The 19,875-nt window shown below is 54.1% G+C and overlaps 1 protein-coding gene across 2 annotated transcripts; it reads right to left on the reverse strand.

The window, feature by feature from the left end:
* Positions 1-673: 673 nt before the first annotated feature.
* Positions 674-19,674, reverse strand: PTPRN (protein tyrosine phosphatase receptor type N). Of its 2 annotated transcripts, none has more exons than XM_040476348.1 (23): positions 19,441-19,674; positions 17,949-17,999; positions 17,601-17,714; positions 14,638-14,734; positions 13,494-13,755; positions 13,054-13,408; positions 12,497-12,631; positions 11,857-11,891; positions 10,682-10,956; positions 10,374-10,460; positions 9,975-10,054; positions 9,733-9,797; positions 8,591-8,809; positions 7,953-8,153; positions 7,705-7,852; positions 7,471-7,544; positions 7,155-7,232; positions 6,933-7,052; positions 5,801-5,967; positions 2,944-2,997; positions 1,759-1,823; positions 1,491-1,564; positions 674-1,326 (listed from the first exon to the last, which is right to left on the reverse strand). In XM_040476348.1, exons 1-23 carry the CDS (start codon positions 19,553-19,555, stop codon positions 1,255-1,257), a joined length of 2,943 nt encoding a protein of 980 aa, XP_040332282.1. In that variant the 5' UTR covers positions 19,556-19,674; the 3' UTR covers positions 674-1,254. The 2 variants fall into 2 exon arrangements, with proteins under 2 accessions (XP_040332282.1, XP_040332283.1); XM_040476349.1 differs by having other exon boundaries at positions 12,497-12,628; positions 19,441-19,672.
* Between the last annotated feature and the right edge of the window lie 201 nt (positions 19,675-19,875).

Genomic DNA, 19,875 nt, shown 5'->3' on the forward strand with positions numbered 1-19,875 from the left:
TAGCTCCAGGCCCAAGGCTCTTTTTGCCTCATTTCTATGTCCACCACCTTTGTCCAAGGATGCCTCCTGACATGCAGGTGAGGGGTCCTCTGGAACGTACAGAGAGAAGGGTTGGGGGCGGGTGGAGAAAGGGAGAAAGTGCTCCCTGCCCCCAGGTGAATGCCTGTAGTGATGTCTCATAAGCCTGATCTACAAGCTGCTATCCAGAGTTCTACTTTTGCTTAAGTTGTGCTGGCACTTCGCCCGTACCACCTCGCCCAGTCCTAACCTCAGTCCTGCACGACGTACATCTTCTTGAGGCTGAGGGGAACAAAGCAGCTGTTCTAGAATTAAGAGAGGCAGTAAAGAGGTTAAGCATGCCCGGGGTCGACTCCAAGCTCCACTATATACAACTTGCATTACCTTGGGAGAGTTTCCTTCAGGCTAGTGATTGAAGATTCAACAAGCTGGCGTATGTGAGCGCCTTGGAGAGAGGCTGCCAGCCACATGGGAAGCACTGCACAGAGAACTGCTTCCTTCCTGGCCACCATTCAGGGCTTGAGAACCAGACTCTGCAGCCTGGCTCACCCATCACTATCTGCATCTCCTGCGAAATGCAGCAGGGCCCAGCTCCCCACTGAGGCCGGAGCCGGAGTCTGGAAGCAGAGCCTCCGGAAAAGCGTAGGAGTCCAGGTTGCAGCTGCACACACGACACACTAACTTTATTTCACGTTGATACAAAAGTAGATTTTTCTAGAAATGTTCTCTTGTGCCAGAGGGAGAGAGTTGAGTTGGCACGTGGCAGGAGGGCGGGGGAGGAGGCCTGAGGGAAGCAGGGAGGGCGGGGGCCAGAGCAGGGGCGTCACAGAGGTAGGGGAGCAGGCAGCAGGGGCTGGGAAAGCAGGAAGGGCTGGGGGTGGCGGCCCTTCGCCCGGTTCTGTCCACACAGACATAGTGGGAGCTTCCAGAACAGGAGACGGGGCCGGGGAACTCAGGCAGGAGAAGACTCTGGGTGGAATTGCTGCCCATGACTCTCCCCGGCTCCTGGCTGTCTGCCAGCTCCCCCCATGGGACATCTGGGCTCTGACGCGTGAGAGGCTGGGTGTGCCCGCCCCCTCCCACTGCCCCTTCCTGACACTCCTCTTGGATGGCTGGCCATGCCCAAGAGGGACCAAGGTTGTGGGGCTGGGGAGTGAGGAGTGGGTACACAGATGAATGCTCACACAGGCAAAGAGGGAGCAGAGGCTGGTTGCCCCCTGAGGGGCCCCAGGGGTCTCACTGGGGCAGCGCCTTGAGGATGGCGTTCACCTCCTCCGCCACAGCAGTCAGAGCAAATTCAAACTGGTCCTGGGGGAGGGCAGTGGGAGGATGGTGACGGGGAGCACCGACCTCTGCTTGTGCACCAGGGGCGCTTTTGGTGGTGGGGTGGTGCTGGGGAGGTCACTTGGGAGAAGGGGAATTCCTCCTGGGGAAGGCTGGCAGCTACGGTCAAGGCAAAGAGGAACAGTCACCTTAGAGCGGACGAGGCCGGGCCGTTGGTCACGGACATGCTCCAGGGTGGCAGCGATGTCAATCTCCTTTACTCCTGGAGGTCGGAGAGGAGGTTGTCCAGAGGAGGATAGGACCCAGAACGCCTGGAGCATCCTGGGTCGGGAGGCTTGGAGGATTGGGCAAAGCCTGGGGGTGTAACAACCTGTCCCTCCTAGAGCTCCTGTGAGCCTGGGTTCTGGAAAGTCTGATCAGGGGCTGGACTGCAGGTACTGTGGGGAAGGTCCTCACCTTTTGCCATGCGGTTCAGTACCATGTCAATGAGGATGTAAGTGCCAGTCCTCCCTGCACCGTCGCTGAAACAGGAGAGGATGACAGGCTCAGCTCAGGACCCGGCAGAAAAGGGGAAGGGGCAGAGGAGACGGGAGGCTTAAGGTGGCGAAGACACTGGTGGAGCCATTAGGGTTGGCTCGAGGAGGGCGTAAGTGAGCTAAGGAGGCAGCAGTCATAGCCCCTTGGCCCTGGGAACTGGGACTTGAGTGGGAGCCTGTGACCCATGGGGTGTCACTTGGGTAGTGGGCCAACCTAAGAGGAGATCCCCAGCTCAGTCTTAAGGTGAAGGCAGCAGGAGGGGATGGGACCGCCCCTTCCAGCCTCTGGCCAGGCTTTTGTTCAGCAAACTTTTTGTGTCAATGGCCAGAGGGTACACATTCTCCTTTGTGGGCCAAGTACAGTCTCTGTCATACATTCCTTTTTTTTCTTTTTTTCCTTCAACCATTTAAAAATGTGAACACCAGGGGCGCCTGGGTGGCTCAGTCGGTTAAGCGGCCGACTTCGGCTCAGGTCATGATCTCGCGGTCCGTGAGTTCGAGCCCCGCGTCGGGCTCTGTGCTGACAGCTCAGAGCCTGGAGCCTGTTTCAGATTCTGTGTCTCCCTCTCTCTGACCCTCCCCCGTTCATGCTCTGTCTCTCTCTCTGTCTCAAAAATAAATAAACGTTAAAAAAAAAATGTGAACACAATAGTTAGCTCATGGGCCATTAAAACACACACACATACACACACACAGATAGTGGGACATCTGGGTGGCTCAGTCAGTTAAGTGTCCAACTCTTGGTTTTGGCTCAGGTCATGATCTCATGGTTCATGAGATCAAGCTCCGCATCGGGATCTGTGCTGACAGCACAGAGCCTGCTTGGGATTCTCACTTTCTCTCTCTCTCTCTGCCCCTCCCCCTTCAAATACATACATACACACATACATAAAACTAAAAAAAACCCAAAAAACAAACAGATGGTATGCTGAACTTGGCCCATGGGCTTTAGTTTGCCAGCATCAAGGCAGGCAGCATGCACAGGAGATGTACCCGGGGACAGAGAGAGGAGAGGAATCATGAGTGCCCCCCCTCAGAGCCCTCTGGCTTGGGCTGTCCTGTCCCCTTTCATCCCCACCTCTGCCCACAGCCCCTCTTCACGCACCTGCAGTGCACAATGATGGGGCAGGAGCGGCCCCGGTAGCACTTGTTCACTTTCCTGCAACAAGAAATGGGCGTGAGGGTGAGGGGTACCAGCACCCACCTGTGGGCCTCTCTTTCTTCCTTTTCTCCCCACATGCCCAGGGCAGAGGAGGGAAGAGGGCTGGAGAAATGAGTCAGGGCTGGAGGCAAAGAACCAGAGATGGTGTGGGTGGCACTGGGCTTGCCCTGTCACTTCATGAGCTAGGTGCCCACGCTGTGCACCTGGAACAACAACTAATTTAACCTCTTTGAGCCTCAGGTTTCTTACCTGCGAAACGAGGGCGATAATAATAGTAACCTTCTTAGATTTCTCACCGTGATTACATGAGATAATTCGTGTACAGAATTAAGTGTAAGGTTTGACATACAGTAGGTGCTCGATAAATGCAGTACCGTTAATGATAATACATATTAATAGTGACCTCTGCCAGAAGTCCAGGGAGAACAGGCTTTCTGGTGACTTCAAGGGTGGCAATCTTGTCACATTCCTGCTCTGCCCCTCCTTTACCACTGTCCAGGTTGTTCCCCTCTCCACTCAGGCGCCTTAGAGTCCTTACTAGCAGTGAGGTCAGGCAGACCTAGGCACAAAGCTCTTTTGGCCAGGGGAGGACCACTTCTCAGCTCTGAACATTGTGTTGCTGTCTGTCTCCCTGAATCAGCCTCATCTCAGCACAGGTGTTCTGTGGTTGGGTCGTATTTAGACTTGGGGTCCACTTGGACCCCAGACTCTTTTCTGCTACCCTGATTGCTGCCCTCTCAGGAGGGAACAGGGGGTTTGTCCCTTCCTCAGTGGTCCAGTCTAACCTGCCCTTGTCCCTTATGACTTTTCTGCTTTGAGAGTCACCTGCAGAATCCTGATACCCCCAACGGGCCGGGGCTAGGGAGGACCTCCTTAGGGGTTATTAGATTGTTTCAGGGGAAACTTGGAACTTAATGACCTTCCCGTATGATTCCCCCAGGCTTGTAAGGGCCACGGGACTTCGAATGGTTTTACAGGAGTCCATATGGTTTTCTAGCAAATTGGCTCATGTGTTAGAGAGCTGGGGTTGAACAGAAGTTGCCGAAGTAGTTCCCAATCATTTAATAAGAATGACCATGAATTGCATCTAGAATTAATCGAGCCCTCGCTGTATGCCAGGCACCTAGATTTTTTTACAGACTTTATCCCATTGACTCTTGTAACAACTCCCTAAGTATGGGTCATCATCCTCATTTCACAGGTAAGGAAACAGGGAGATCAAGGAACTTGCTCAGGGTCACTTTTAGCACTTCAAAAAAATATATTTTGCCTTTCCTCCGGTGGACCTTCACTGAACCATACTGATTAAGCAGCAATTTGTTCTGGCTGTCTAATGCCAACTGAGTTTACATAATTCTGGCCTGAAGCAAAGAAATGTTAACCTTGTAACTTACCTGTGCAGTCTTAAAAAAACGGTCCATGCACATAAGGAGTTTTTAAATGAGGAAAACAGGAAATAGCTCTATTACCCCTGGCACTGCTTTTGAGACACCTGTGCCTCAGGCATCAGGGAGCCCTGGTAGAAACCATTATCCTGAGGCTCAGAAACTATCCTCAGCTTCCCACCCCTGCTCAGCACCTGCAGACCCCGGGGTGGGTGGGGGCAGCAGTGTGGGCGAGGCCCCACTAGGGGCAACAGACTCCTCAGCCACCTGTCTGGGGAGTGGAAGACTGACTGGATGCTGGAGGACTGGCCTAGTGGTGGTTTTGTTGTCAGAACTGGGTAAGTCCCCTAGTTAGCTTCCTGTCCCAGCCCCCACCGGCTCCACCGAGTCCCCAGGAAGCCGGAGATCCTCTGCAAGGCCTTTGATGGTGTTTGTCTCCTCTGAGTCAACCCCCCCCCCCCCCCCCCCCCCCCCGCCAGCCCCCAGCTCTCCCAGCAGCCTTCAGGGGGCCCCTGGGCCCACAAGTCCTGATCGGATTGTCCTGTCCATGCAGCGGCCACACCTGCCAATGATCACTTTTGTGACTATGCAACTGGAGAGCGAATACTAGCTGCAGATCACAAAAATGACACTGGCAGCCGTGAGAGGGAGAGAGACAGAGGAGGAGGGGGGAAGAAGGACAGAGTGGGGAGACAGACCGAGGGAGGGTGAGACAGAGATGGCGAGAGGCAGAGATGGCAGGGAGGTGGAGAAAGGGAACGGAGGACAGAACAGGGGAGAGGTGCAGGGAGAGAGATGTGGAGATAAAAAAGTGGGACAGACTCAGCCAGTGAGAGAGACCAAGAGATGAGGGGAGAGGCAGAGTGAGGAGACAGAGAAAGGAAAAGAAGGAAAGAAAGATGGGGAGAAAGAAAAACAGAAGCAAAGAAACAGCAAGTGATAAAGAAGGGGAGATGGGCAGGAGGGAGTGAGAGAGGAGAGGAGAGCGGACACACGGAATGTGCTGGAGCTCTGAAAGAGCAGCACAGGAGAGGCAAGGAGGCGGGCACCAAGTAGAGGGAGAGAGGGAGGGAGCTTGAACTAAGGTGAATCTGGGGGGAGGGGCGGGGGGGTAATGGAGAAGGGGCCAGACCTGGGGAGGTAGGGAGAGAAAGGGGCGAGGGGGACACAGCCAGCAGAACGAGAGCGAGCAGAAACGGAGCGGGACCACAGGGGTGGAGGGATGTGCACAGACAGACAGAGCATCAGTCCGGGTTGGGGGGTCTGGAAGGCGGCGGCTGGAGGTCAGAGGCGGAGTCTCCAGGTCAGGCTAGAGGGCCCCTCCCCCGAGCCCCCTGCTCCCGTGCGGACGGCTCTCTCGCCGGCTCATTGGAGCCTTTTGGTGCCGCGCCTCCGCGCAGGCTCAGGACGCTCACCTGCGGAAGTCCAGCAGCGGCCGGGTGGACGCCGGAGTGCCCTCTGCCGGCCAGCTGAGGAAGTGGAACTGCGTGAGCGTGCGCGTCTCCTGGGTCTGCACGTTCTTCAGGTAGAAACTGCGCACCAGGAAGTCCTCGCACCAGATGTGCTCCGACACCAGGTTCACCTGCCCGCGAGGGAACCCAGGCCTGAGCACGGCAGGGCCCCTCCAAGTCCTCCCGGCTTCCCAGGCCGGTTCAAATTCTAAATCCTCCAAGAAGCTTACCCGACTGCCTGCTCCAACTGTCCCAGCTGTCCCCAAGCCCCCTAGTCGTCTGCGTCTCTTATCTGCCGCTCAGGACAACTGGTGGTTTTTCCACCTAGACACAACTATTGCGGGCTTCTTGAGGTCAGAGCTTCTCCTTCCTCTTCCTCACAGAGTCTAGCAAAGTGTCTGTGCCACACACACCACAAAGCTTGATGGACTTCTATAGTTTTATTTTTTCCCTTTAACCATGAGCAACACCAATTTTTAAAAAGTTTAAAAAAGACTGCCAAGTGCTCATCTGATGATGGAATACCTACTCTCCGGGTTCAGGGCTCACCTGGTGATGAGAAGCTTCTAGTGTGCTCTTAGTGACTCTTGTTTTACAGGAGGGGCACCTTCCATGTGTCAGGAACCTGTTCCTGTTTCCTCGTCTGGCTTTGCCTCTACCCAGTTCCCCCCCCACCTCGTCTCTCTCCTAAGGAAAAAGTTTGTGTCTGCCTTCTATGGGCAACCTATGTGACTGATGGTATTTCTTTCTTGGCTTTGGCTTCCAGGAAACTCAGAGCTAAGTGAGGCTCAATTAAAGTAGGTCTTAATGTTGGTCTTTGGTTTTGCTTATCTTCCCTGTCTCATATACTCTTGACTCTTAGTTGCTTACCTCAGTTTTGGTGGTTTTATGGGTTCATTTCTGTACCTTTCACCTTCGGTCCCTATAAATGCTTTCTGGCCCTAGACTGGACACATATGTGTAGATGTAAGTGTATGTGTGAATGTGTGTGTGTGCATATGGATGTTTATATGCATATACATTCATACATGTATGACTGGTTCTCCACCCACTCTCTCCATTCCCACTGTCCCCTGGCTATAGGGGCCTTGCTGACCTCATATACGTGGTAGAGGGAGGACCCCTCATCTGGCCAGTAGCGGTCACACTGCTTGACACCATCCTCCACCAGTGGGGTCAGCATGACGATAACAGTGCAGCCACTCTCCCACACCATCTAGGGACAGAGACTCCACTCTAACGTCTCTGGGACTCAGCTGGCCCCAGCTGCCCTCAAAGGCCACTGGTCCCTGGAGAAGCCCTCCTTCCAAGAACTTACCTGCCAGAAGTCTGCGATGGTATGGGACAGCGGGCCCTGTGTGGCTATGTAGGCTGGCATTCGAGGGTCGTGCTCAATCTGGGGCAGGGAAGATACATCATGAGCCAGAATGGGACATGCTCCTGGGGAGAGGCTTGGTCACAGGGAGCAGGCCAGGATGTGGGTGAGCTCGAGAAACCCCCATTTCCATGCCAGGATACCTGGCCTCACAATTCCAGGGCCTCAGGTGGGGTGGATGGTGACCAGAAGGTAATGGAGTTCATGCAGGCAGGATATAAATGGGGCAGAGGAGGGGGCTGGAGCTGGGGCCACTTACAATGGGGCTGGCGTTGATGTAATCACTCCGAGAAGGGCTGCTCTCCACCTTCAGCTTGATGCGAGCGTGATCATCTGCACAGACCCCACGTCTCACCTCAGGTGCCCCTCGGTCATTGGGGTGCCGGTCCCTCTGCCACTTGGCCTGAGCCAGGCGGCCAGCCCCTCCCCCAAGCCCTCCAGAGTTCCCAGCAGAGAGAGGGCTGGGCCAGGCTGGCCAGCAGGACTGACTCACAAGGCAGAAAGTCAGGGTGGCGGTTCTTTTTGATGTTTCCCTCCCCCTGGGCGGTGGCACAGGTGTTGGGCTCTGCCTGGTAGGCACACAGGGCCTGCCACTCCTTGGCCAAGCGGTCCCGGTTCCGCAGATGGTCCTCCATGTACGCCTACGGGGATAGCACAGCCTGGCTCCGGCCCACACCCTCAGCCCTGCCTCTCCCACCATCCTGTCCCTTCACCGGCTCTGGGCCCGGGCCCAGTCCTGACCAGAATCATGTGCCCTGTGGAGATGTCCATGTTGGCCTGGGCGGGTTCCTCGCACCAGGATGGCGTGCTGCTGTGGGAGCTGGGGCTGGCCTGGGCCGCATCACTAAACTGGGAGGACACGCTGCTCACGCGAGAAGGTTCCGGCGGGCCCTCCGCCCGGTTGAACAGGGACTTTGTGGCCATGTGCTGGCGGCACAGGTCCTGCAGAAGGAAAATCAGGCAGGGTCCCAGGCCCCTTGAAGCCTTTTCAGCAGAGTCCTGGGTTCAATTCTAGGCTTATCCTTGATTGATTTTACAGGAAATCCTTCTCCTGTGGGGTAGGCTTTTCTACCCTGGACCTCATCCTTTTCAAGGGTGTTCTGTTTGGGGGGTGCCTATGAGAACTTCAGATATTAGAGGGGAATCCCAGAAACCCAGAATTGTTGCATTGGGAAGAACTTTAGGAACCATCTCCCAATTCCCATCCATTCGAAATGCCCCCCCAATACCCCAGCTTGGGCTTCTGTAGCCCCTGCCTGGATATTCCCAAGGATGTGTGCTCACTCCCCATCCAACACCCCACCCTCACCCCATGTGCGACCCAGACTCCCAAGCCCCTTCCATTTCCCTCTCATCAACCAGCTTTTGGGGCTGCACACCTGGTACTCAAAGGTAGTGTCACCGTGGGCTCCCTCGGGCCCCAGGGCTGCCAGGCGCTCCTTGTCCCGCTGCCGTGCATGCTGCCGCACACACAAAGCCACTGCCAGAGCCACCAGCAGCCCGGCCACACCCGCCAGGGCCACCAGAGTGAGTAGCACGGAGCGCATGGGAGAGGTGCCGTGGGCCGGCCGGGGAAGGACTGCGGCCGCCTCCTCCCTCTGTGGGAACAAGGCTAGAATCAGGGGAGGTGGCGGCAGGGGAGAGGTAGGAGCCATTCCTCAGCCCTGTCCTCCCCTGCCATATGCCATACTCCCTGCTAGGGTGTCTTCTGGGGCAAAGCTGAGAGGGCAGGGCATGGTGGCACAGGCAGAAGGTTTCAGATAGACCCAAGGTCCTCCTTCTCAGTCCCCATCAGACGAGCTCAACCACACTGCACTGCCTGAAACTTACTGGATGACCCCACCCCAGGAGTTTTTGCATTTAAACAATGGATGTAGAGAAGTTTGGAGACACAGCAAGGAATCAAATAGTAGAATGGGAGGCATCAGTGTTGGATGCAGAATAGAAATCTATTTTGAGTTTAGGGGTGCCTGGGTGGCTCAGTTGGTTAAGCGTCTGACTCTTGATTTCAACTCAGGTCGTGATCTCATGGATTGTGAGATCGAGCCCAGTGTTGGGCTCAGTGCTGACAGCGTGGAGCCTGCTTGGGATTCTCTCTCCCTCTCTCTCTGCCCCTCCTCTGCTCACACTCTCTCTCAAAATATTAACTATAATTAAAATCTATAAACTATATGTTTTATAATTATATTTGAATTTAGTGTCCTTTCTGCATAGGATCTTCCCTTAAAATTTAGAGATTTTGTTCCAGAAGGCTATGGACATCTCAGGTCGTTACTCCAAGCAGGAGGCCTTCCTATGGAAGGCTGGTCCAGCAATAGGGGCTGGGGGTCGCGGGAAGAGCCGCCACTGGGGCCATCTGCTGGCCAGAAAGGAAACTGCAAGGGGGAGGGCTGCTTTGGCAAAGCCAGCGGGCCAGCCAGGTCCAGGAGTTTCAGCTCTGGTTCTCCTGCCAAGTTTGCCCCCATCTCTTGCGGGCAACGTCAGCCCTCTGGGGTTTCAGCTGATTCTTCAGTTCTCATACCTGTCCCACTCCTGTCTGCAAGATCTGGAGCCCTGTCTGTGCTTCCAGTTCTGATTTCACCAGCCCTGCAGGGAAGATGTAGGTCAGACTCTCTCCAGCCACATGTGGTCCCCACCCCCTGTCATGCTATGCTAGGTGGCAGGCAGGGCCTGTGTGCGCTGGAAATATTTCAAGGTGGGGGCATCAGCCACAGGCCTAGGAATGTCCTACTAGGGCTGGGGCTGGGACCAGGCAGTATTTACCAGCTTGCTGGGTAACATCAGCCAAAGACAGGTTCTGTTCATTATGTCGGATGCGGAAGGTGAGGGCCGGTCCCACCACACTGCCAAACAGGAGCTATATTACTGCCTCACCCACCACAGACCCCAGACTGTAACAGAGAGGCCAACTCTGGCCCTCTCCCCATGAGAAAAGGAAGCTGAGGCTGAACAGAGATGCCCTATAGGGATGTTTGAGGCCCAAGAAATGCTGGAGGAGGCCAGCATCCAGTGTGTGTGTGTGTGTGTGTGTGTGTGTGTGTGTGTGTGGCGGGGGTGCCTGCCTTGGCCACTCACCAAGACTTTGTCTTCCCTTCCTTCCCTGAGTCCCACCAGCCACCTCTCCCCTCAAGCTACCTTCTAGATACCGGATACCAGCCCCACCTGATGTTGATGAAGCTGCCCGAGGACACGTGAACATGCTCAGCTAGGATCTCCAGCAGCTTCACTCCTGCAGCCAGACTCAGGGGCCTGGAGGCAGGGAGCGAGCAGAGAAAGGAAAGCGGGGATCCTTTTAGCCACTTCCTTGAAACAAGCCACCTCCAAGGATGCAGAGCAGCTCACTCCCCACTCCAACCCCCATCCAATTCACATCTGGATTTCTGCTCTCTGTTTCTTGCCCAGGCAGGCCAACCCACCCCCCACCCTCCGGGAGGGTAGACTAGAAATCTTCCCCAGGCTGAAGCCCTTACTTCTGGTCAGTGACAATGTAGCCGTACTCCTCTGCTGATGGCTGAGCTGAGGGCGGCCTCACCACTGTGGGCTGGCTCTGGCCCAGGGAACTTTTCTTCTCCAGCAGGACCGGTGTGGCAGGGTGGCCAATAGCTTTGGGAGGCTCAGAGGATCCAGAGATCAGCACCCGCTGGGCTTTACTAGAAGTGGGGCTGGCAGTGGGGTATCCAGGAAGGGAGGGTGTGGGGGGCGGAGGCTCCACTGTGTGTCCACCCTGCACCTGCTCTTCCACTGTCTGTTTAGAAGAGAGGATAGAGGGGCACCTGGGTGGCTCAGTCGGTCAAGCGTCTGACTTTGGCTCAGGTCACGATCTCACAGTTTGTGAGTTCAAGCCCTGCATCAGGCTCTCTGCTGTCAGCACAGAGCCCGTTTAAGATCCTCTGTCCCCCCTCTCTCTCTCTGCCCACCCCTCTCTTTCTCTCTCAAAAACAAATAAGCATTAAAAAAGAAAGGATAGAGGTATGATCTCTGGACAGTAGAGGGGATAGGGGAATGGGGGTCCACATCCCAACTCTGAGGTCCCTAAAGAGGACCTCTGGACTTGTTTCTTTCTACCCCCCAGGGCCCAGGGCAACACTGGGCACAGAGAGGTTACCCAGAAAAGTGAGTCAGGTGGATGAATGGATGAATAAAGGATTGAATGAGTGCAGCATGGTCAGTAAATGTCTGCAAGATGGGGCTGGAGTGGGGAGAGCCTCTGGAGTGAGGGAAGGTGGCGTTAGGAGAGAGGTGAACAGGCTGGTGATAGGTTTTAGACTTCTGTGTAGCCACAAAATCGCAGAAGTCCAACATGTGAAAAAGAGAGAGCTCTTCAGGCTACAGGGGGGCCAGGAGCATGCATGCTTGCAACTCCCCCTTCGCCTAGGGATCCTCAGAGCAGGGCCTGAAATGACTATAGTGAAAAAAAGCAGCGAGTCGAGAATTCCAGCTTCTAGACCCAGCTCCGCCATCAACCTGAAGTGAGATCTTAGGCAATGACTTGCAGTCCCTGGGCCTGGGTCCCCCCCTGCTCCCCGCCGCCCCAAATGAAGAGGTGTGGAGGACACAGATTTGGGTCCCGATGCTGAGGTTTAGATTTGGACAAGGGGGTTTGCTGGCAGGGGCTCTGAGGGCCAGGGAGGTGCTACAAACTCACTTTCTTGTTGTCAGCTCCGACGTTTACAGCCCCTCCTGTAGAGACAGGAAAAACAAGACTTTGGGCAAAGGGTCAAGGCCAAGGCCAAGGTCCACACAACATGGGCAGGAGAGAGGGCCAGGGGCCCCGAGCCTGCTGTGGCCTCTTTTCCCTCAGTCAGTGACCCAGCCCTGTCTTTGGTCTGATCCTAAGCATGGCCTCAAGCCTGTTTGCTTCTACCTTATAATTGTTTTCTCAGCTTCTCCCTGTGTTATTGGCTGCACCTCTCAAAACTATTCTTTATTCAGTCCTCCCCCTACCCGTCAATTATTGGCTTCACCTTTGCATTGGCCTCTCCCTTCCTTAGAGGCTGTTATCATCCACCCACCTTCCTTGGTGCCTAGTGATCCCTGCTCATACCCCCTGTTGGCTTCTTCCATTACTCCCACCCTGCAGTTCTTTCCTGCTCTAACTCAGCTTACCACCCCACTCCCTTGCTTCCTGCTCTTGGCAGGCAATGACCCTGTGCTTGTGTCTCAAAAGAACCCCCTTCCCTGACCCTGACCCTTCCCCTCTAGGCTGCTCCATGTGGTCTTGAGAGATGGGGGCAAGACGCCATCACGGAGCTGGTAGTTGCTACTTTCTCTGCCTGGACACTCACCCAGATTTCGTCCTGAGCCCTTGGGCAGCAGCTGCAGCAGGGTTGAGAGGCTGGAGAGCTGCTCAGGGGTCAGCTGACGCAGCTCCACCCCATAGCCCGCCAGCACAGATGCCAGTCTCTGCAGAGTCACATCTGCTGGGAGCAAGACGCAGAGCTCATGGCGAGAGGGTGGTGGTGAGATGAACTTGTGGGATGTGCTGGGGGTGGGGGAGGGTACTAGCACATTTAAGAGCTTCTTTTCAAACACCAGGAAACTGATGCCCTCCACCTTCCAGCCCTTGTCCACACTTTGGGGGGAAAGGCCTTCCTAGGGCCAAGACCAGACTTCAGGCCCACCATGGACATCGTGACTCTCCAGCTGAAGGAGTTATGTCAGCTCCACCCCCTACAGTATCCCCACTGCCCGCCTAGTGCCTGGCAGAGATTAGGTTGTCAGTGGACATTAATTAAATGTGTGAATGACTTTAAGGGCAGATTAATGAATGCATGGATAGTTAGGAAGGAGACCCCGGATGCAGCGCCCACAGGAGGGGAATGGATGCTGAGAACTCCATTACCTGGCTGCTCTGCTGGAGAAGGAAGCTTCTCCCTGTGACCTTCTAGCCCTTCTTCCTCGTAGCCCTCTGAAGAATCCTTTGGCCGGCTGCTGCCCCCTTGCTCTGGCAGCCTCGGTGCCCTGGCCCTGCTGGGCACTGGCAGCTCCTGGGCCAGGTAGAAAAGCCCTGATTCCTGGAAAAGCTGACCAGGTGAAGGCCCTGGAGGGTCCCCGTAGGAGTGGTCAGAGTGAGCCCCAAACATGCCCTTGGAGGCAGTTCTGCTGAAGAGGGCAGAAGGTTCGGCCTTGGGTATGGGGCCGACACTGACCATCCCGGGTGAGCTCTCTGAGCCCCGAGAGCCATCGCGGGAGCCAAACTGTGGGGAAATCAGAGATCCAGGTGAGAGCAGATGTCAGGGCTCGGGGATAGGTGTTGGGGTGGGGCCGGTGTTTAAAGCTCACCTGATGAAACAGGTAGGGCTGCAGCAGGGCAGGTTCATAGCTCAGGGCAGGGTGGGGGGCCTGCGGGGGTAGCAGCAGATGCTCCAAGAGGGGGGGCAGCAGTTCAGCCTGCAGAGAGGACAGTGGAGAGCCCACCCCCCCACCACTCCCACCCACTGGAGGTTGAGGAAGCCGGTGCTGGGCAGCAGGGGTGGAGCCAGTAGGGATGCCCTGTAAAAGCAGCTCCCCAGCAGAACCCGGTCTCCTGGGCACCAAGCCAGATCTGGGGAAGAAAGCAAAGTGTATGTGTGTGTGTTGGTTGCACGGGGCAAGGGTGTACAGAGCCTACAGGACACAGAGATGGTGGGACCAGACAGGCTCAGCCGTTTACAGTAAGCCTGACCTCTTAAAAAAAAAAATGAGGTAGTCTCAGGGAAAGAGACAATAGCATGGGGAAGGACCAGAGGGCCAAGCCTGGGCATAGATCATTGCCTCCCGGGTAAGCATGCCTGGGTCCCTGAAACACAGCGGCAGAGGTTAGGGAAGAGTGAGGCAGGGGATGGAAAAGGAGAGAACGGGTACAGGGGAAGGCAGCCAGGTACCTCTCTAGATAAACTGGGGCTACAGTTTGCCTCGTTTCCCCTATATTCATCTGCCCACACCTGGCCTTCAAACACTCAGTACTGTGGCCCTCGACTCTACCCTCCCACCCCACTCTGCCTTTTTTCTCCTGGTATCATCACTTGAGCCCCACGACCCTCATTTACTTTCCTCTGCTTTGCAGGGTCTGAACAATGCTTTCATAGGCCCTAACCACAAAAAGATGATGATCTTTCCACATCTCATTCCACATATCAATGAAATGGAACATTAAACAACTTCAGTACGACAAAACTCGTATTTGTCCCGTGCTGACCCTTTGATGCTTCTTTTAAATTATGAAATGTCCAAGTTTTCAAAAATATTTTTTTGCTGTTTTACTGGATCCCCGGGGATGAGCTCAGCTCCTCCTCATAAGCATGTGAACATGCCAGATGACCACTCCTGAACCTCTGTTACTTGTGCCTTAGGCTGCTGACCTTGGTGGTCACTTCCCTCTGTCCATTAGGAAGACCACGGGCCCACCAGCCTTTCTGTGCTCGAGCTGTTGAGAAAAGATGCCTACCTGTCCCTTGGACGGGGCTCTGGGGGGCGAAGCCTGGGGATGCGCTCCATCTCCTGGGAGATCACATACTGGGTGAGGTCATCGTGCCAGGACAATCCTGCCAGGGCACAGGATAGGGTGAGGTTGGCTCGGGACAGTCTGAGGGCCCAGTAACGGTGAAAATCAAAACCGCACTCCCTACCCGGCAGTGTACTGAGTTTGGTAGAGCAGAGGGGCAGTGGAGGCGCTCCAGAGACTTGGTGGCTGAGCTGAGCTGCCCTCTTCCCAGTCTCAGGTACAGATTTGGGAGTCAGACTGCCTCCAGTGAAACTAAGTTTGCCACTTACTCATTGTGTGACTTGGGGCAAATTGCTGAGCCTGTCTGAGCCTCAATTCTCTCTTCTGTAAAATGGGGGTTTATACCTCCTAAGACTGTGATAATTAAAATAACCTAATGTAAAATGGTACGAACTGTACCTGTCACGTTGTGAACTTTAAACAGCTGCTCTTATTATTGCCATCATTATCCCTCCTATTCTTATTTTTGTTGACCCTGAACCTTGCTTTTCTTTATTGGTAAGGTGGGAAAAAGGCATACTTCATGGGGCTGTTGTGAAGATCAAGTGCAATCAGGGAAATGAAAGTGCTTAGAAAACTCCAAAGCACTGCACACGTTTTAAACCTTCACCACCACCCCCGCCTCCACCACCACCATCAATTATCTTGTGCTGACGCAGATCTCCTGTCTGACTCTTGCCTTTCATGAAACTGCTCTCAGGAAAGGTCAGTCACCTATTCTAAAGGAATGATCTCCCACTCTCTACTCCCATTCCTTCTTCCTTGCTTCTGAATTAATAGTCTGCTCTTAACTCATATTCTAGGATCTACTAGCATCCATACTTGCCTTCTTGCCTATGAACATTAGATAGCTCATCCTATTTAGGCCCAATCCCTCCAGTTAAGCACTAGATTTCATCCCCTACTATCTACTCAAGAACATCTTCTCTGCAATTTCCCCCTATTTCCTATATGATCATTTTTCTCTGCTCTCTACCGAATTATTCTCTTTAGCATACAAACATGATGGAGCTCCTTTCAACTTAAAAAGTTACTGCATGACCCCACATTCCTCTCCAGCTCTCACTCCATTTCTTTCCTTTTCTTTGCAGCAAGACTCCTTGAAAATGTTACCTGTGCTGGCTGTATCCAATTCTTTTCCTCTCATGCCCTTTGAATCCACTCTATTCAGGATTTTATTCCCACCTATTCCACCAAAACTATTTTCATCAAAATCGCCAGTGACTTCTGCATATCTAAAGCCAGTGGCCAGTTCTCAGATCTCATCCCATTTCATTTATCATCATTATTTGATACCATTGATCGCTCCTTCCTCTGCAATACACTTCCACTTGGCTTCTAGAACACTAGACATTCTTGTTTTTCCTCCTACCTCATTGGTTCCCCTTTCTCCGTCTCCTTTGTTGGTTCCTCTCCTTGTCCTGGTCCTCTTAATATTATAATTCTCTAGGCCTCTTCTTCATATACACTAAAGCCTTTGCTTATCTCGTCTACATCATGGGTTTAATTGCAATTTATATCTCCACTCCGGAATACTCCATATTTCAAAACCCAACCTCATACTCTCAGCTTCCCACTGTACTTGAATGAACGTCTTTTTTTTTTTTCATTTTTTATTTATTTTAGAGAGACAGAGAGAGAGGGAGAGTGAGAAAGAGAATCCTTAGCAGGCCCCGCACTCAGCACAGAGCCTGACATGGGGCTTGAGCCCGCAACCCTGGGATCATGACCTGAGCCGAAATTAAGAGTCAGATGATCAACTGACTGAGCCACCCAGGTGCCCCTTGAAAGAACATCTTAAATTCCTCCCTGCAACCACCTGGTCCATGCCACATTCATCTCTTACATGAGTCACTGCGGTAGCTTTTAATGATCTCCCTGCTTCTACCCTAGACTCCCTTCAGTCTATTCTCAACAACAGCAAGCATGACCCTTTTAAGGTAGACGTGAGATTATGCGCCCCTAGGCTCAAAACCTTGTGATGGGTTCCTCTTTTACTCAGAGTAAAGACAACAATTTTCTTATAAGGCCCTACAATGATCTGCGTCTCTTCCCCCCATACCTATCTGACTGCATCTTCCACTTTCCCTATCACTCCTCTATAGCCACACCATAGAGGTGTTCTCCATGATGTTCCTCAAACTCATGCTTCTGCTTTAGTGAAGGCTTTTGTTCTAGCTGTTTGATCAGCTTGAAACACTGCCCCAGATAACCTTCTGGAAAACACCTCCACTGCCTTGATGTCTTTGTTCAAATTTCATAGTCTCAAAAAAGTCTACCTTGACTACCCAGGTTGATACTGAAGCTTCCCACCCGACAATTTCTGACCTCTTTATCATGCTGTGATATTTGTAATTTTTTCCATGTCACTTATCATCTTATAACATACTATATGTTTTCTAATTTATATATTGCATTCCTTTCCTAAATTCCAAAATGTAAGCCCCAATACACAGAGATCTTTGTCTGTTTTATTCCCTGATACATCCCAAGCACCTAAAACTAAGCTTATATAGTAAATCCTCAATAAATAGTTGTCGAATGAGTGAATTTTATGAGTGGAGTGATCTGGCAGAGCACTCCAGGATTCATGGTTCTGGAGCACTCAGTTCCAGGGAGTGCACTGGCCCTGGGGAGACGGATGCTGGTCTCTTCCAGTGGCTCCTTCTAGAAGCCTCCTCTAGACTCTTCCAAAGAGTCTGAGTGTGGACAGCCCATCTCTATGGCTCCACCTCCCACTCCTGTCTTGCCCCCTTCTCTAGCAAGGTCTGTGAAGGTGAGGCTCCAGAAGTAGGTGTGAAAAGAATGTTTCATAAAGAGAAACCCTTGAGTCAGGTGCACGATCACTTCCCCACCCTATACAACCAAGTTTCCAAGGCCTCTCTTTCAGTGCAGCTAGACCTCACCTTGGGACATGAGCTGTCGGAGCACACTTTGTAAGCGCTGAAGAACTGGGGAGGTGACTTGCAAAAGGGGCCGGGCTTGCCCCACTCCCACCTGGCATTGTCCAAACAAGCCATCTAAGAGCACAAAAGTGGTGTCAGTAGGGGGCTTGGACAAGAGGCTTTCTAAAGTCCAGGTTGCAAATGGGCACTATCCTCTCCATCTCCTCTCTTGGCTTCAGAACCCTGCTCCTTCAGGCCCTTCCCACTTCTCCCCAGGACTAGTACCACTTCCCCCGCCCCCGACCTCCCCCACACTTCTTTCTTGTTGTGTTCCCCATCTTGTAAATCCTATGCCTGAGCCTCACTCACCCTGAATACAGACTTCAAGGTGAGAGCAGAGTCTGCGGTCAAACAGACAGCCTGTAGGGGGAAAGGTGAGCTGCTCAGACATCCACACACATAGAATGGTCAGAGGATGAACAGGCTGGGAAAGGGGGAAGGAGATGGGGTCCATTCTTTCATTCTAAGAAAGGATTGAAGCTGGGAGGAGAGTAGGGAAGAGGCCTAGAATTCTTAACAGAAGGAAGCGCAGGATCTGACTTTGGATTTTAAGGATCTGAGAGCCTGGATAGTTTCCCTAAAAACCTCAGTTTGCTTAACTGGGTGATGGGGAGAAGCCTTCCAGGTGCATGGGGGTAGTAGAGGGTCATATACTTCTACTCTCATAGAATTACTACGGGGACATTTTTGGCCAAATTCTGAGAAGGGACTTTCCTCCTCAAATCTCCCAAAGCATCCTAACTATGATAAGTTGGGACTCAGAAGTGATGGAAACCCTAGCACACCTTCCCTCCGTGTGGGAAAGGGGTAAGGGTGGGGTGTCTCTAGGGCAATGCTCCCCACGCTGTTCCTGAGGTCAGCGGCCCCAGAGCCGCTGGCGCTGTCCACGGTGCTGAAGCTCTGAGCCTGAGGCCGCCGAGGGCTAGCCTGGAAGCAGTTATGGGGGAGGGAGGGGAGCTAGGGTCAGGAATCTCCACAGCCCTGACCCCTCCACCGTTCTAGACTTCATTTGCCACCCTACCAACCCACAGTGCCACAGGAAGTACCCTGTATTGGCCTCCAAACCAGGTGGGGAAGGAGGGCGTCAGTGAGGCTGCGCCCCTTCCCCCACGCACCCCACCACCCCACCCTCCCCCGGCCCATGAGTCAGCGCTGACTGTCTCTGTCCGCTCAGATGTGAGTCAGCATCGGCCTGGCAGTGGGGAGGGGGACAGGAAAGGACCCCTCTCTCTTTACCCTCTTTTGCCGCCTCCCCTAGCTGTCTTCCTTTTATTGGAGATCCGACCGCAGCACTCTGCCTCTCTGGGCTTAAAGAGAAACCCTGGTCCCTCCTTGGGTCTGATCCTCTTCTGGGAGCTGGGATCCCGATGCTCTTGACCCTGATTCCTACCGCCTGGACATCAGCACTGCCTCTTCCTACCCCTATCCCCTACCCCCAATCCTTGAGCGCCAGTCACCACTTCTTTGGCGCCTCGGCGCGACTTGCTTCTCTCGTGGTCTTGTAGCCCGTCTCTAAATCCTTCTGTCCATATGCACCCCCATTCCTCCTCCAAAACCCGCAATCTTTCCCGGAGTCTGTTTCTCTTAGGTCCCGCCCCCGTATTCCCAGCCCCACCTCCAGGCCTACGCCCCTTTCCTCTCAGCCGCCCTCTCATCTTCCCCATCTCACAGTGCTTCCCCCTACCCTACCCCAGACATCATACATTCTACCTGAGCTTCCTACCTTCTCCCCCCCCCCCCCCGGGGTTGGCGCCCGGCCCCCGGCTGCCCCGGCCGCCCCCCCCCCCCATTTCCTCCTGACCGTGGGCACTAATGGCGCTGCAGCCTCCCGGGCGGCTGCTCAGCAGCAGGAGGCAGACGAGCACCCGGAGACCCCCGGATTCCCCGGGACCCCCAGGCCGCCGCGGGCGCCGCATCCTTCGGGGCTCGGCGCGCTCGCTCCCCTGCCACAACCGCAGCAACGCTGGCCGGAGCCAGCCAGAGGGGCCGAGGCGGGGCCTGCCACTCCCCACCCACCTACGAGGCGGGGTCTAGACGCCCCTCTCGCGGCAACTCCGCCAACCCTGGGCGGGTGGTGACGACATCTCCACCCCCGGCTCTTACGCTTATTTGCGTCAGGCGTGGCGTAAGAGCTCTGCCTTAGAGGGGTGCCGACCCGCCCCACGTCTCCTCCGCCAAATAGTAGGTGCTTCACTAGAATTCTCACTTGGCCCCACCCCCTTTTGACCTTTGCTTT

Source organism: Herpailurus yagouaroundi, unplaced genomic scaffold (genome assembly GCF_014898765.1).
Source record: "Herpailurus yagouaroundi ecotype Mexico unplaced genomic scaffold, PumYag 140, whole genome shotgun sequence".
Taxonomy (NCBI): domain Eukaryota; kingdom Metazoa; phylum Chordata; class Mammalia; order Carnivora; family Felidae; genus Herpailurus; species Herpailurus yagouaroundi.